This window comes from Fringilla coelebs, assembly GCF_963513975.1.
Source record: "Fringilla coelebs genome assembly, chromosome: 1".
In the NCBI taxonomy this organism is placed as follows: domain Eukaryota; kingdom Metazoa; phylum Chordata; class Aves; order Passeriformes; family Fringillidae; genus Fringilla; species Fringilla coelebs.
The window spans coordinates 40,478,608-40,492,881 of NC_140028.1; the positions used below are offsets into that span (position 1 = coordinate 40,478,608).

Here is a 14,274-nt window from a genome sequence, read left to right on the forward strand (position 1 = left end):
CAACTAGAGTTTTCACTGCTGTCAGCCCTCTCCTAGCCTATAATTATAACATACCAAATAAAACATTATCTGATCCCATATTTTGACTAGATTTCTTTGAAAATACAACTCACTGTGTCGATAACGGGTTTTAAAATGGTCACTAATAAAATTTTTATAAAAATTTGTGCAATTTATAAGTATAAATTGCACAAATGGAATTTTTTCAGGATTTCTTAACCCACAACTTAGTAGTCAAATACGTAGGATAGTAAACTAAGTAGGATAAAGTACACTTACCCAAAAATCTTTGTTCTTGCCTATCATTTTTGAACCATTGGCAAATTAAAATATCTGAAAATCTACACCACAATTATTGTAAGCTGACTCCAGCCAGCATCTTCCAAACATCAGTAGTGATGATATAGTTTTACCCTTGCAGTGGCCGAAATGTCACAACAGAGCACAGGTGAACATGCTAAAAATCCCATTTTAATGGTCAGCTGATACTGGACAGTAACCAAAATGAGCACTTGAGTTGCACTGTTTTTTCTCCTCACTGGTATAAACTGAGCATGAAGCCCATGGCACTAAATGGCATGAACAGACTTGGAGGTAGGTGGCAGAAAGTAATGTAATTTCTACATGAAGCTTCCATCCTGCCTGTGAATCCTCTGGTTCAAACAAAAAAAAAAAAACATGTACAGCAAAATTACCTTGTCATCTACAACTTTCCAAAACCAATGTATTTCCAGGCACACTTTAAAATTAGCATCTCAAATTTACCTAGCTTCCTTTGTTGCAGACTGGAGCTTTTTTCCCAATGCATTAATGCAAATTCAGTTGGCACACAAATCAGAAGGAAAAAAACCTATAAAATGCACACAAGTCCAATCACATGTTCTGACTCCAAGAGACAGACCAGCAGCAGAGATCTGACCATTAAACTATGTGATAAGAATACAGCCACACCTGGGGAAAAACAGCTTAGGTCCTGGAGGCTGTTTTAGAGCCATTGTCATGGTGAAAGAATCACATCGTATCTGCCCCTGCCCTTAAGGCATTACAGATTTAACTTAAAATTACTCTGTTGCAAGGACCACCTGAGCAAGAAGAATGGCAGAAACAACTGTACATTCATTTATTTTCCAGAAATGCTAAAACACAGATATAGTTAAAAACACAACTAGACACATGTTCTGGGCAAACATGCAACACTGCTGATTTTGCAAAAATATCGATAATCACGCGCATGAAAGAAAGGGGGAAAACGATGTAAACATTCCAATAAGACCAGCCGAAAACCAGCTCGAACGAAGCCTGTAGGCTGCAGGATAGTCAGGATAGCAGTTTATGTCCGCCCAGACAAAGTTCGTGAACTGTCCCAAGGAGATTCAAATAAATTACATAAATAGGAGCGGGGCCAGGCGCCTCCATGCCAGTGTCCGTGCCGAGCCCCAGCGAGCCCCTCACAAGTCGGGGTAGCCGCAGTAGTAGACGGCGCTGCTGGCGTCCGACACGGCCGACGCGATGGGAGCCGCCACCTCGGGCGCCGACAGCGCGGCCGCGTCGTGGCCGCCGTAGGGCAGCCCCAGCTCGGGCTTGCAGGCGAAGCGCAGGTACTGCTCGAACTCCGTGCGGTCCACCTCGCCCAGCAGCTCCTCCGGCCGCAGCTGCTCCAGCTGCTCCCGGCACGGCGCCGACTCCGGCGGCGGCGACGGCTGCCCCACGGCCCCCGACGGCGGCGGCGGCAGCGGCGGGCCGCGCCCCGCTCCCGGCGGCTGGCACTGCCCGTAGTAGCCGTGCAGCGGCGCCGGGCAGCCCAGCAGCCCCTGCAGCGACCCGCTCGCGCCCAGCGCCTCCCCGGCAGGCAGGTGCCGCCGCAGCGACCCGCCCGACGGGCTCTCGGACGCCGCCGCCGCCGCTGCCGGGTACTCGACGGCCGCCGGGTGCGGGCCGTAGCCGTAGGGCACCAGCGCGCACTCCTCCTGCAGCCCCGCCGCGAAGAAGGACGCCTCGCTCTCCGCCGCGTCCAGCGGCGACGGGTCCGGTGTCGGCAGGCCGTAGCCGTCGAACGCGGCGCCCAGCGGCGCACAGTCCCGGTAGTGGCCCGCGCCAGCCGCCGCCGCCGCGTAGCCCTGCTCGCCGTACGCCAGTCCCAGGCCCTCCACGCACATCCTGCCGCCGCCGCCGCCGGACAACTCGCTGCCCAGCCCGGGCCCCGCCGCCGCCGCCGCCTCCGCCAGGCCGTGCTGCAGGAAGCCGCTCTCCACCCGCTTCAGGCGCTTCACCTGCTTCCGCCGCCGCGGCCGGTACTTGTAGTTCGGGTGGTCCTGCATGTGCTGCACCCGCAGCCGCTCCGCCTCCTCCACGAACGGACGCTTCTCCGCCAGCGACAGCGCCTTCCACGATTTACCTGCACCCACCGACACCGTCAGACCGCCCGCTCACCCAGCGGCACCCACGCCCGCTCCCGGCGACACCGACACCGCCCGCAGCCCCAGCCCCGCCCGGCCGTGCGCGATCCTCGCTCGCCCTCGGACGCCACCGCCACGCCGGGACCCCGGCCCGACAGCCCACGGATGCCCCCCGCTCGCCGCCCACAGTCCCGACCCGGAGCCTCCCCGGGCTCCCCGCTCTGCCCTGGATCCGCCCCACGGGACGCCGCGCCCGCCCGCGCTCACCCAGCATCTTGCTGAGCTCGGCGTTGTGCAGGTCCGGGTTTTGCTGCGCCAGCCGCTTGCGCTCGTCCTTCGCCCACACCATGAAGGCGTTCATGGGACGCCGGATCCGCGCCTCGCCCTTGCTCCGGCCGCCCGACGGCCCCGACGCCGCCGCGCCGCCCTTCGCCTTCGCCTCGCCCAGCGGGCTCAGCGCCTCTGCCGCCCACGGGCACATGGCCGGCATCATGACGGGCAGCGAGCACCGCCCCTGCACCTGGTCGTCGCTGCTGGCGTAGCCCGCATCGGGGCTGCTCATTTCGCGCCGGATCGGACGCGCTGCCGACCGCCGCCAAAGCCGGCAGCTGCGGCCGGCTCGCAGGACACACCGGGCACTCGGAGCCCGCTCGCTGCTGCCGGAGCCCGCACCCGGCCCGGCCCTATTTGAGCCGCGGCGCGGCCAATGGGGCGGCGGGGGCGGGCGCGCAGCCGGACGGCGGCCGTGGCTCCCGCGGCGCTGCCCCGCGGGGCGGCCCCCGCGGCTCCTCCCGGCAGGGCCCGGCACCTGAGCGCATCGCGGGCTCGGCCGCCGCCAGCGCTGCCCCCGCCCCCGCGGGACCCCTGCCGCCTGTGCCTCGGGCCACCGGCAGCGCCACCGGCTTCAGCCCTGCCCTCCGCAAGGGCAGCGCAGACCGGCCCACGAGGCCGTGCGCTAAGGGGCATCCCTGAGCGGAGCAGATACGAAAGAGGGGAAAGGGACAGAGTATTTACAGTAGTGCCGAGATACCCTGTAACACTCTGACAGGCAGAAGCGGCTTCTTCTGCAGGCAGATTTGGGATGTAGCTTGGTAATGACAAGACATGTCATCATCTCTGCCTCACACTTCAGCTTCGTACCCTGTAGCGCTACCTGAGCAGGTCCGAGGCGCCCCGGCTGCTCCTGCTCTGCCCCCTTCCCCCTTAACCAAATGCTCCGAGGGAGCGGTGCGGGAATGCTTCGGTGCATCCGCTCTTTCAGCTATGGCGAGGCTGTTCCGCGAACCGAGACAGATTTTTTCCCGTCTGCTGTCACTGTCACTGCCTCCTAGGATTGCCTTGCCGTCAGCTCTCTGTGCTTTGCCTCCTTGGCAAGTTGGTTTCATTAAATCACGACGTATTCAAAATTAAGGGACCCTCATTTTGTCGGAATGTATAGAGAAGTTGTAAAGACTGTACTGTTTGTTTTTCCTAAGAATAGGTGATGGATTCGAGGCGTTTAAATTATTTTTGCAACTATCCTCCTGCCATCGTATTGAGAGCAGTCTTGACAAATGGGACGTTCCCATAAACTGTAATAATCCTTTCCATTTCGATTTTCTAATATTCGATCATATTTTCGATAGTACCAACAGCGCTATTTTTCAAAGCGTACCTCGGAAGATGTGTTAGCAGTGCATATATCATACAGCATGAATGCAGAGAAAGTTTGCCCATAAACGAGCAGTCGAGCGACTTGCAAACCTTGGCACGACCTGAGATGTGTTTCTTGGCGCTTTTTCTTGTGCTCCAGTGTAACCGGACAAGCTGAAGGGCAGATCTGCGCCTTGATACATGAGATCGCATCTTATCTGACTAGAAAAGGCGTGAAGTTACAGGCCATTAAAAAAACGTGAAGATACAGGCGAATAAATCCTGCCCTCATTAATAAAGTTTGCCGGTCATTAACGCCCTTTTCTCCCCCTCCAATAAGGCGCGCTTTTCCATGACAGCCTGTCTCCGCCAGGTATGTGGGGCGGCCGGGCGGGCTCCCTCCAGGCACTGCGGTAAATCCCGGGTGGGGAGTGGGAGCAGGAGCATCTCGACAGATTCCTGCCGCCGGGGAACCCCACTCTTCTCTCTAGCGATGGATATAGGAAATATTTAAATCATTGTACAATTTCTTTCCTGATACCCCTGTGTTCCTGTTTTGCTTGAAGTCGAGAGCATAAAATTCTGTATAAGTTCTTCACAAAGAGACACTAGCGCGAGTTACTTAGAGTCCTTTATCTTCCACGTAAGTCTGGAACCCAGAGAAGCGAATTAAAATGTCTGCAGTCTTGCAAAGGTCCCAGAATACCTACCTGGGAAACAATCCATTGGTAATGCTAATGATGTCAGACCAAGTTTGAAATAATTGCTTTTGGACAGAAGATAGACAAATATATTTACATATAAAGCCTATATATAGGCTTTATATATTTATATATAAAGCCTATATTTAAACTGCAGGAAGTAATCATCGACTAGTTTGGGTTGGAAGGGACTTTAAAAATCATCTAATTCCAGCCCCTTCCCATGGGCAGGAGCACCTTCCACTAGACCAGGTTGCTCAAAGCCCCATCCAACCTGGCCTTGAACACTTCCAAGGGCGGGGCATCCACAACCTCTCTGGGCAACCTGTTCCGGTGTTTTACCACCCTCGTTGTAACCCTGCTTCCTTCTAGCGTATCTAAAAGAATCCTCTCTTAGTTTAAAACGATTTATCTGTGTCCTAACCCAACACAGAATAGCTTGCCTGCTCTGTTTTTTAACACGCACATATACACACAATATGAAAGAGGATCACTTGTATTCCTTGGACTCATGCTTTAAATTTCTCTAGGATAAAAACTAGGTAGCTAGTTAACTTGGAGTAGTTCTTTTTGAGAAAATATTGACATCCTCAAGGACAGGGACAACTGGACCTGTCTTACAAGTCTGCCTTGCTTTTAGCGGGCTGTCTTTGAGCCTGAAGACGCTCTGCTGCCCTTCCCGGCCGCCTGCACGGTGACCCCCTGCCCTTGTTTCACCCAGTGCGCCCCACTGCACTGTCCGTTCTCGCTGCTCCGCAGCCCTACAGAGGAACCACCGCGGACCTTCCCGCCCCAGAGGCTGCCGGGCGAGGGCTCGGGGCGGCGGGTTGGATGCTCCACCCTCGGGCTGAGCCTCCCGTAGCAGCCCGGTCAGCCTGGTAACTAGTGCCCGCTGTTCCTGCACGCTGGGGACGAGCGCCGAATGTTGGGGCAGGAGACACCCGACCCCCCGAGTTCGCCGTAGGTTTTTTTCAGCGGACACGAAATGGGGCAATTCACACCTGGCCAGGCCAACCGTGTCACAGCTGACCGGCCGGGGAGCCGGATCACGCGGTGACAAGGATCGCACCACGCAATTCGTTCAGTCATACCGCGTAACAACTTGATGGCATGAGTTCGTCGGGCTCCTAAAGTAGCATCACCATCAGCAGGTCCTCTGAGCACAAGAGACTTCCGAGCAGTAAAACCAGAGATTCAGCAGCACACATTAGGAAGGAAAAAATAATAAGAAAAAATAATTAAAAAGGAGGCTTTGAAACGAGTTCCAGAATACAACATTATAATGATATTATATGATATATGATATAAGATATGATATGGTAATATATAATATAATAATATATATATTGATAAATACAAGCATGTAATGCCACCCGATCTTCAGCCTTGGGGCGCCACAAGCACCTATGGGACCCTGTAATCCAGAACAGGAACAGATTGTGGGTTATGTTAACAGCAGCGACGTCCGGGTGGCTTTGCAACCCTCGAAGTAAGAAAGGGAAACAAATAACCTACCCCTTTCTCTGCAAATGCGTTCATAACTTGTCATTTTACAGCGTAGAAAGTGCAATAATTTTCTTTTTTTTTTCTTAAGAAGGTGTGGACTTTGAGGGTTTTTTCCGAGCGCAACGGGCAAAACCTGGGATACGTTTTGCAGCCTCCAAAGCAGAGAGAAGTCAGTTGTCATCAGGAACAGAGGGATTTATTTAGCATTTGATCTGAGACAACATTCATATCTCTGGTGAAGTCTCTTTATGTGTGTGACAGACCTTCTGAGTAAATAATTCAGGGTAAAATCATACACTTAAAATACTAAAATATAGCAGTCTGAGAGAAAGCCGTGGATGATCAGCACAGCCTCTTAGACGCACAGGCAGCCTCTGTCCAAACAAAGAGAAGGTGAAAGAAATTCCTATTTTTGTAGACGGAAATCTGAAGAGGGCCACTGAACTCTGATCTCGCAAGCATTTAATTAGTCAACACATTACTTGACTGTTTAACGTTAAGCAAATGTGGGTGTGTAATTACTGGGTTTCACAGTTCTGTCGGTCCCGCTCGTCCCTCGGGGCAGCGATAAGTGCAGTCACCCTCCCGATGCACGCTAATGTCGCTTGTCACAAGGCTGCGAATGGCCTGTCCCTGCCGCCCACGCCAGCTGTGCCCGGGGTATTGGCTCCTCATCCCGTGCTGGCATCCCAAAACTTGTCAGGGGCTTCGGTCGTCCTTCTCAGGAGCGGCTGGGAGAGGATTTACTGCAACACAAGAATAGGATTGCCACATAAGTAAACTAAATTTGTGTAAAAGGAGAAATTAGCAGTATTGCTGCTAATGTCTACTAGCAATTACTATCTTTGTAGCTGGAAAAGCACACAGCTACAGAAATGGGCAGAAATCTGCTATGTTAGTACAGAGGTTGATTTTTTTGTGGTTTGTTGTTGTTATTTTGGGGGGTTTTGTCTTGGGGTTTTTTGTTTGGGGTTTTTTTTTTTGTTGTTTGGGTTTTTGGTTTTTTTTTGCTTTGTGGTTTGGTTTTTTTTTTTTTTTAAATTTGTTTTGTTTTTCTTTTGGGTTTTTTTGGGGAGTTTTGGGGGGTTTTTTTTGGTTTTTTGGGTTTTTTTTAAGAGCACAAAACCACTGATTCTTGACATTTCCAGCTCCTCTGCTTTAACAAGAGTGTTGTTATTTTGACCTCCTGGCTTTCTTGCCACCTGCCCTGTATGGACGAACCTTGAGCTGACATTAATTTAGTACCTTGGCCTGAAGTCCCCTTTTTTGCACATTAGGCCCACTTGCTTTTCTATCCATATACTTCAGCAAGACAGAAAGCACATATAGACACACACACACAAAAAAAACCACCAAAATAAAAAATAAACAAACACACAAAAAACCAACCAACCAAACCAAACAAGCAAATACCACCAAAAAACCCACACAAACAAACCAACCCACTCAGAAATAAAGCAACCAACCAAACTCTTCCAGCTGCAACGTGACACCAACATAAGGGACTTGACTGTGTTAAGAAAAATGGAAACGCTACTAGGGATTTATTGTGAATTAATGAGAGAGGGACAGAAAAACCCCAAAACCAAACAAAAGACAAAGAGCTGAACAGCTTTTGGGCTTTGGGGCATAAGTGATCTCTGTGAACTTCAGAGAGCACTCACCATTGCTGTAGGAAGGGGCTGGAAGGCGCTGGCCAGGTAATGCCGTTGTTTAACTGGAGAAAGAGTTTGGGTAAGGCTAGAGAGGCTTTGCAGATGGCACCCCGTCTTTGTGGTTTGCTTTTTTGGGGTAAACCAGAAGCGCGGTTTCCAGGGAGCGAATTGCCCTGTGTGCAGTGCCGGGATCGGAGTGGCAGTGACGGACCCCGACTCTGCCTGAAGAGTGCGGCCAGGAGCCACCTCGGTCTCTGTCACACACTTGGAGCCTTCTCCACAGTCCCCCGGGGCACACAGCAACTGCTTTCACCGCCTGACAGCGAGAACCTTGATGCGGAAAGCTCTCGAGAGAAAAATACTAATCACTCCGAGGTTTTTCTTTTCATGTGCCTATTGCCATAGGCGCTCATGGGGCGTGAGGAAGGTTTAATGTTTCAAAAGGGCTACAGGACAAATTTGGGTGTCTGTCATTTAGAATCAGAAAGTCAAGATGCTTTGAGGAAAATAGGGCTTGGACAGAGATTCAGAATATTTTGTTTCATGCATATTGGCAGTGCATAAATCTGCCACGTTCCAGACATTTTAAAGAAGTTTCAGACCGTTCTTCTCATAGGGAAGGGCTAGAAAAACAGCTACACATCGGGCTACATACAGGGAAATAATGCTTCTTAGATTTGAGTCTGCAAGAGCTCTGTAAAAAGGGTTGCTGGAAGATCTGCCACATCTTCACTACACAGAGTTCAACACACTTTTATGGTGTGTGGGACTGTTGTGTGGGCCAACACTCTCACCAAAACTGGTGTATTTATTTCAATTTTGTGTCATTCTTTTCCAAAAAATGAAAGAAAGGAAAAGAAAGGAACAGAAAAGAAAGTTTTCAACCTTCATTATGAGCCACTTACAGTTTCAAGTCTGCTTCAGGCTCCAGCTGTCTGACAAGCTGGGGTGAAGGACAGAAGAGGGGAGCAAAACTGCATCTAAAGGAAAAATTAAAAGAAATGATGATTGAAGCTATGAACAGCTTATTGTGATTTATTTCCTTAACGAGCCAAAGTGATTTTCCTACAGAAAGCTGTGAACATGCGTGGAAAGGACAAAATTATTTTAATCCTATATGTTTAAATACCATACTAAAAGGAAAACTCAACCAAACAAGAAACCATCTCTCATGCACATTTGTTTCCTGGGGTTACGTATCTATGTTTTAAACATGCAATGTTTTTTGTTGTTGCTTTTTTTTTTCCAAATTAAAGCATCAAGAAAACATATTATATCCTTGTTCTGAAGTATCACCTATTTCAGAATTACATCATTTTTCTCACGTACAGTTGGGGAGAGGAGTGAAGAGAGTAACAGACAGGATGGATATTTAACGTATATTTCTTAGAATCGAAGACTGTTTGAAAAGTAAAATGGGAAGGTTGAGAAACTAGAGAGTAGACTATTTTACTAAATATTAAGGGTCTGAATGCCTTTTGATTCAAGACTCAGAATGCACAATTACTAAGTCGATTTTTGCCGAGGAGGCTACTCTCAAATCTCATTGATTGAGGCAGTTTGCATCTATTTTACCTTTCACGGGCACAAACATAAATCTCTTTAATTGTAATTTGAAAACGGACCAATTTAATTTCCCGTCCTCGTGGAAGATAGGCTAATCAGTGGGCAAGTCTGCCACTTCAGCCCCCGCCCCCTCCTCCCCGGTGCTGAGCTCCACAGCTTTATCTTAGGAAGCAAACGACCCAGATGACTGTTACCTCCTCCCCCCGATTTAAGCAATAGACATAATTAATTTATCAGTCCCATTCCACAGGCAGAGTCGGTACTAACATCTAAATGAGAAAGTCTTTTTTTTCCACCGCAGTTTAATTACAGGGTACCCCTTTTCCAAGCACGGAGATAGAAATATCTCTAGACGCGATGACACCGAACAAGGGATATCCCTAGGCGAGCAAAGGTAAGATTCTGGGAGGTACGGATGAATGTGCCGCTATGGCAGGGTGCCGAGTGGGCTGCTCCCGGCCGGCATCCCCCTTTGGATGCTCGTGTCGTAATTTTTCACTTACTTTGAATCCTGATTTACAGCTCTTGATCTGCGCAGCGGAGATCGGATACCCCGCCACCCCTCCGCAGCAAGGCAGTTACAGGGCATGAAAGATAATTTGTCCCAGGAGGTGCTTAAACCAGCACTTATCCACCCGTCCCATCAATGAGTCCCGGCTTCCTTTAAAAAGGGAGCAACCCCTAATCTACCACAGCAGGCACCTTCATAGTCTTCTGTTTTTTGTTTGGGTTTTTGTTTTTTTTTTTTTTTAATTCGGTCATATTAACCAGCTCTATAAGAAAACACCAATGAAGTGGAGAAAAAAAAATAAACCAAGAGCCTGGAGCAGGCAGTTACAGAAGGCTTAAAATTTTTGTCTGTAAATAAAGCAGGAGAAACATAGGAAGACTCTATACAGAAAGCGTGAGAGGACCTAATGCTTAGTGCACGGGACACTCACAAAAGTAGTTTGAAAGGCAGTAACAATCCATTACAAAGGACGATAAGACCTCTTGGAAGAGTTATCAGAGACCAGTTTTATTATTTTACCTTTATTGTAAAAGTGCAAAATCATTCTGTACAAATCCATCATATAAAACATAGCACTCTGTAAAACATACAAAAGCATGTGGATCTCTAACACGATCTCAGAAATTATAGTCTCCGTGTGCCCCTAGTATTATCATTTCACCGCAGCAACAGTTTTAGATGTCACTGTCGGACAGTGATGGTAAAACCTGCACCACCGGCACAGCGAGATGGCACATCACCTTTTAAACCTCGAGTAGGTCACAGATACCCTGTCAGTTCTCAAGATTCAAATAAATTACATAAATAGGAGCGGGGCCGGGCGCCTCCGTGCCAGTGTCCGTGCCGAGCCCCAGCGAGCCCCTCACAAGTCGGGGTAGCCGCAGTAGTAGACGGCGCTGCTGGCGTCCGACACGGCCGACGCGATGGGAGCCGCCACCTCGGGCGCCGACAGCGCGGCCGCGTCGTGGCCGCCATAGGGCAGCCCCAGCTCGGGCTTGCAGGCGAAGCGCAGGTACTGCTCGAACTCCGTGCGGTCCACCTCGCCCAGCAGCTCCTCCGGCCGCAGCTGCTCCAGCTGCTCCCGGCACGGCGCCGACTCCGGCGGCGGCGACGGCTGCCCCACGGCCCCCGACGGCGGCGGCGGCAGCGGCGGGCCGCGCCCCGCTCCCGGCGGCTGGCACTGCCCGTAGTAGCCGTGCAGCGGCGCCGGGCAGCCCAGCAGCCCCTGCAGCGACCCGCCCGCGCCCAGCGCCTCCCCGGCAGGCAGGTGCCGCCGCAGCGACCCGCCCGACGGGCTCTCGGACGCCGCCGCCGCCGGGTACTCGACGGCCGCCGGGTGCGGGCCGTAGCCGTAGGGCACCAGCGCGCACTCCTCCTGCAGCCCCGCCGCGAAGAAGGACGCCTCGCTCTCCGCCGCGTCCGGCGGCGACGGGTCCGGTGTCGGCAGGCCGTAGCCGTCGAACGCGGCGCCCAGCGGCGCACAGTCCCGGTAGTGGCCCGCGCCCGCCGCGTAGCCCTGCTCGCCGTACGCCAGTCCCAGGCCCTCCACGCACATCCTGCCGCCGCCGCCGCCGGACAACTCGCTGCCCAGCCCGGGCCCCGCCGCCGCCGCCTCCGCCAGGCCGTGCTGCAGGAAGCCGCTCTCCACCCGCTTCAGGCGCTTCACCTGCTTCCGCCGCCGCGGCCGGTACTTGTAGTTCGGGTGGTCCTGCATGTGCTGCACCCGCAGCCGCTCCGCCTCCTCCACGAACGGACGCTTCTCCGCCAGCGACAGCGCCTTCCACGATTTACCTGCACCCACCGACACCGTCAGACCGCCCGCTCACCCAGCGACACCCACGCCCGCTCCCGGCGACACCGACACCGCCCGCAGCCCCAGCCTCGCCCGGCCGTGCGCGATCCTCGCTCGCCCTCGGACGCCACCGCCACGCCGGGACCCCGGCCCGACAGCGCACGGATCCCCCCCGCTCGCCGCCCACAGCCCCGACCCGGAGCCTCCCCGGGCTCCCCGCTCTGCCCTGGATCCGCCCCACGGGACGCCGCTCCCGCCCGCGCTCACCCAGCATCTTGCTGAGCTCGGCGTTGTGCAGGTCCGGGTTTTGCTGCGCCAGCCGCTTGCGCTCGTCCTTCGCCCACACCATGAAGGCGTTCATGGGACGCCGGATCCGCGCCTCGCCCTTGCTCCGGCCGCCCGACGGCCCCGACGCCGCCGCGCCGCCCTTCGCCTTCGCCTCGCCCAGCGGGCTCAGCGCCTCTGCCGCCCACGGGCACATGGCCGGCATCATGACGGGCAGCGAGCACCGCCCCTGCACCTGGTCGTCGCTGCTGGCGTAGCCCGCATCGGGGCTGCTCATCTCGCGCCGGCTCCGCGCCGGATCGGACGCGCTGCCGACCGCCGCCAAAGCCGGCAGCTGCGGCCGGCTCGCAGGACACACCGGGCACTCGGAGCCCGCTCGCTGCTGCCGGAGCCCGCGCCCGGCCCGGCCCTATTTGAGCCGCGGCGCGGCCAATGGGGCGGCGGGGGCGGGCGCGCAGCCGGACGGCGGCCGCGGCTCCCGCGGCGCTGCCCCGCGGGGCGGCCCCGCGGCTCCTCCCGGCAGGGCCCGGCACCTGAGCGCGTCGCGGGCTCGGCCGCCCCCGCGCTGCCCCCGCCCCCGCGGGACCCCTGCCGCCTTGTGCCTCGGGCCACCGGCAGCGCCACCGGCTTCAGCCCTGCCCTCCGCAAGGGCAGCGCAGACCGGCCCACGAGGCCGTGCGCTAAGGGGCATCCCTGAGCGGAGCAGATACGAAAGAGGGGAAAGAGACAGAGTATTTACAGTAGTGCCGCGGTAACCTGTAACACTCTGACAGGCAGAAGCGGCTTCTTCTGCAGGCAGATTTGGGATGTAGCTTGGTAATGACAAGACATGTCGTCATCTCTGCCTCAAACTGCAGTTTATTACCCTGTCGCGCTACCTGAGCATATTTCCCCTCGTAAGCCCATGAAAGAGCTCAGCTCCCTGGTCAGTAGGATGCTGCACCCAGAGTAAACCCTCTGATACATATCCTCTCTCACTTTTTTTATACTTCCTAATAAAGCTATTCAGTTTCCGTCAAAAGCATAAATATTCTTTGTAGTTATTTTTAATTAATTGAGCTTTGCAGTACTTATTGCTTGTGACATTACGTTATGAGGATTTCTCTGATTTGCCCAAATTAATAAACTGTAATTACAAACAGATGTTTGAAAAATGTCCATCACTTCAGAATAAACAGAATTTCATCTCAGCACCATTTATTTTCTCCTTTGGCATACAAACTAATGTAGAATACGGAGTTTTCATGGACTTTGGTTAATATTTGCATTGTTATGTGGTGCTATTAAATGCATCAATGCTTATTTGAGAAACCGCTCAGCTTTAAACTGAAGATCAAAGGGATTTATTTTGTTAAGGACACCTTTGTTTGGGTAGCGACTTTGATCAAATAAACCAATATTGTAAGAATTCTCGCTGAAATTAAATGAATGAAGTCAGAATAACCATTAACGTACTCTAACATTGAATTTCCTGTTTCGCACAACGTAAAGTTTGCTCCTTTACACTTCATGGAGAGATGCTTTAAAAAGAAGAAGATCGCAGTAGCGGAGCTGCCAGAGACTAACACAGGTGAAGACAATTTTCCAGTCATTTTTATATTTAGCTTTCCGCTTCCCACTGCTTTTTAGAGATTATAAACGAGCTATATGTTTCCAGCATAATAGTATGGCATATTTATCCCTGTTGCAAGGAGTCGAAACAATTATCAAAAGACTGATATCTGCCTAAACCAAACCAAAAATTTTAATTTTCTTTTCCTTTGTTCAAACGCTCGTGCTAGTCCAGCATAGAGGCAGCGATTCAAACAGCCCTGGTTTTAGTCCTAATATTACATGCTCTAAAAAGCAGCGGAGGTGAAAAACAGTGATCCTACATACGTGTGTGTTTAAATTAATCTCAAACTAATATATAATAGCACCATTCTTGCAAAAGTATTCTGCTCTTAGAATTGATTGTAAAATAAATTAACGGTGACACTGCGCTTGCAAAAGCCGACCGTCAGCCCAGAATTGGCGATAACCAGCAACGCTCGTCAGGAATAAAGTGCTTTTTCCATCGTTTTTAGTCCAGCCCCTTTGGGACACTACCTTAGGGCATACCTGGGTAAGGCCGGTGTACTAATGGCTTTAGTTTTATGGCTGAGGTTGTGACATTTCCCCACCCGACGTGCCGGGACTCAATCCCAGGCCAGCCACCCCGAGACAGGTCACGCACAGACGCACGGCCGAT

At 52.5% G+C, this 14,274-nt stretch overlaps 2 protein-coding genes across 2 annotated transcripts; both read right to left on the minus strand.

Annotated features, from left to right (window-relative positions):
* Positions 1 to 1,341: 1,341 nt before the first annotated feature.
* On the minus strand, positions 1,342 to 2,977 carry LOC311162097 (transcription factor SOX-17-like). The gene is made up of 2 exons (XM_084220245.1): positions 2,664 to 2,977; positions 1,342 to 2,395 (listed from the first exon to the last, which is right to left on the minus strand). Exons 1-2 carry the CDS (start codon positions 2,956 to 2,958, stop codon positions 1,449 to 1,451), a joined length of 1,242 nt encoding a protein of 413 aa, XP_084076371.1. The 5' UTR covers positions 2,959 to 2,977; the 3' UTR covers positions 1,342 to 1,448.
* A 7,559-nt stretch (positions 2,978 to 10,536) lies between these two features.
* Positions 10,537 to 12,418, minus strand: LOC311166570 (transcription factor SOX-17-like). The gene is made up of 2 exons (XM_084226635.1): positions 12,027 to 12,418; positions 10,537 to 11,758 (listed from the first exon to the last, which is right to left on the minus strand). The coding sequence occupies exons 1-2, from the start codon at positions 12,319 to 12,321 to the stop codon at positions 10,830 to 10,832; spliced, it is 1,224 nt and encodes a 407-aa protein (XP_084082761.1). The 5' UTR covers positions 12,322 to 12,418; the 3' UTR covers positions 10,537 to 10,829.
* Between the last annotated feature and the right edge of the window lie 1,856 nt (positions 12,419 to 14,274).

What these genes read in the sequence shown, in the direction of transcription:
- LOC311162097 (XM_084220245.1), bottom strand. Translation starts at nt 2,958, where the DNA reads ATGAGCAGCCCCGATGCGGGCTACGCCAGCAGCGACGACCAGGTGCAG. An exon ending in CGAGCTCAGCAAGATGCTGG is followed by an intron (nt 2,396 to 2,663) that starts GTGAGCGCGGGC and finishes CGGTGGGTGCAG; the next exon opens with GTAAATCGTGGAAGGCGCTG.
- LOC311166570 (XM_084226635.1), bottom strand. Translation starts at nt 12,321, where the DNA reads ATGAGCAGCCCCGATGCGGGCTACGCCAGCAGCGACGACCAGGTGCAG. An exon ending in CGAGCTCAGCAAGATGCTGG is followed by an intron (nt 11,759 to 12,026) that starts GTGAGCGCGGGC and finishes CGGTGGGTGCAG; the next exon opens with GTAAATCGTGGAAGGCGCTG.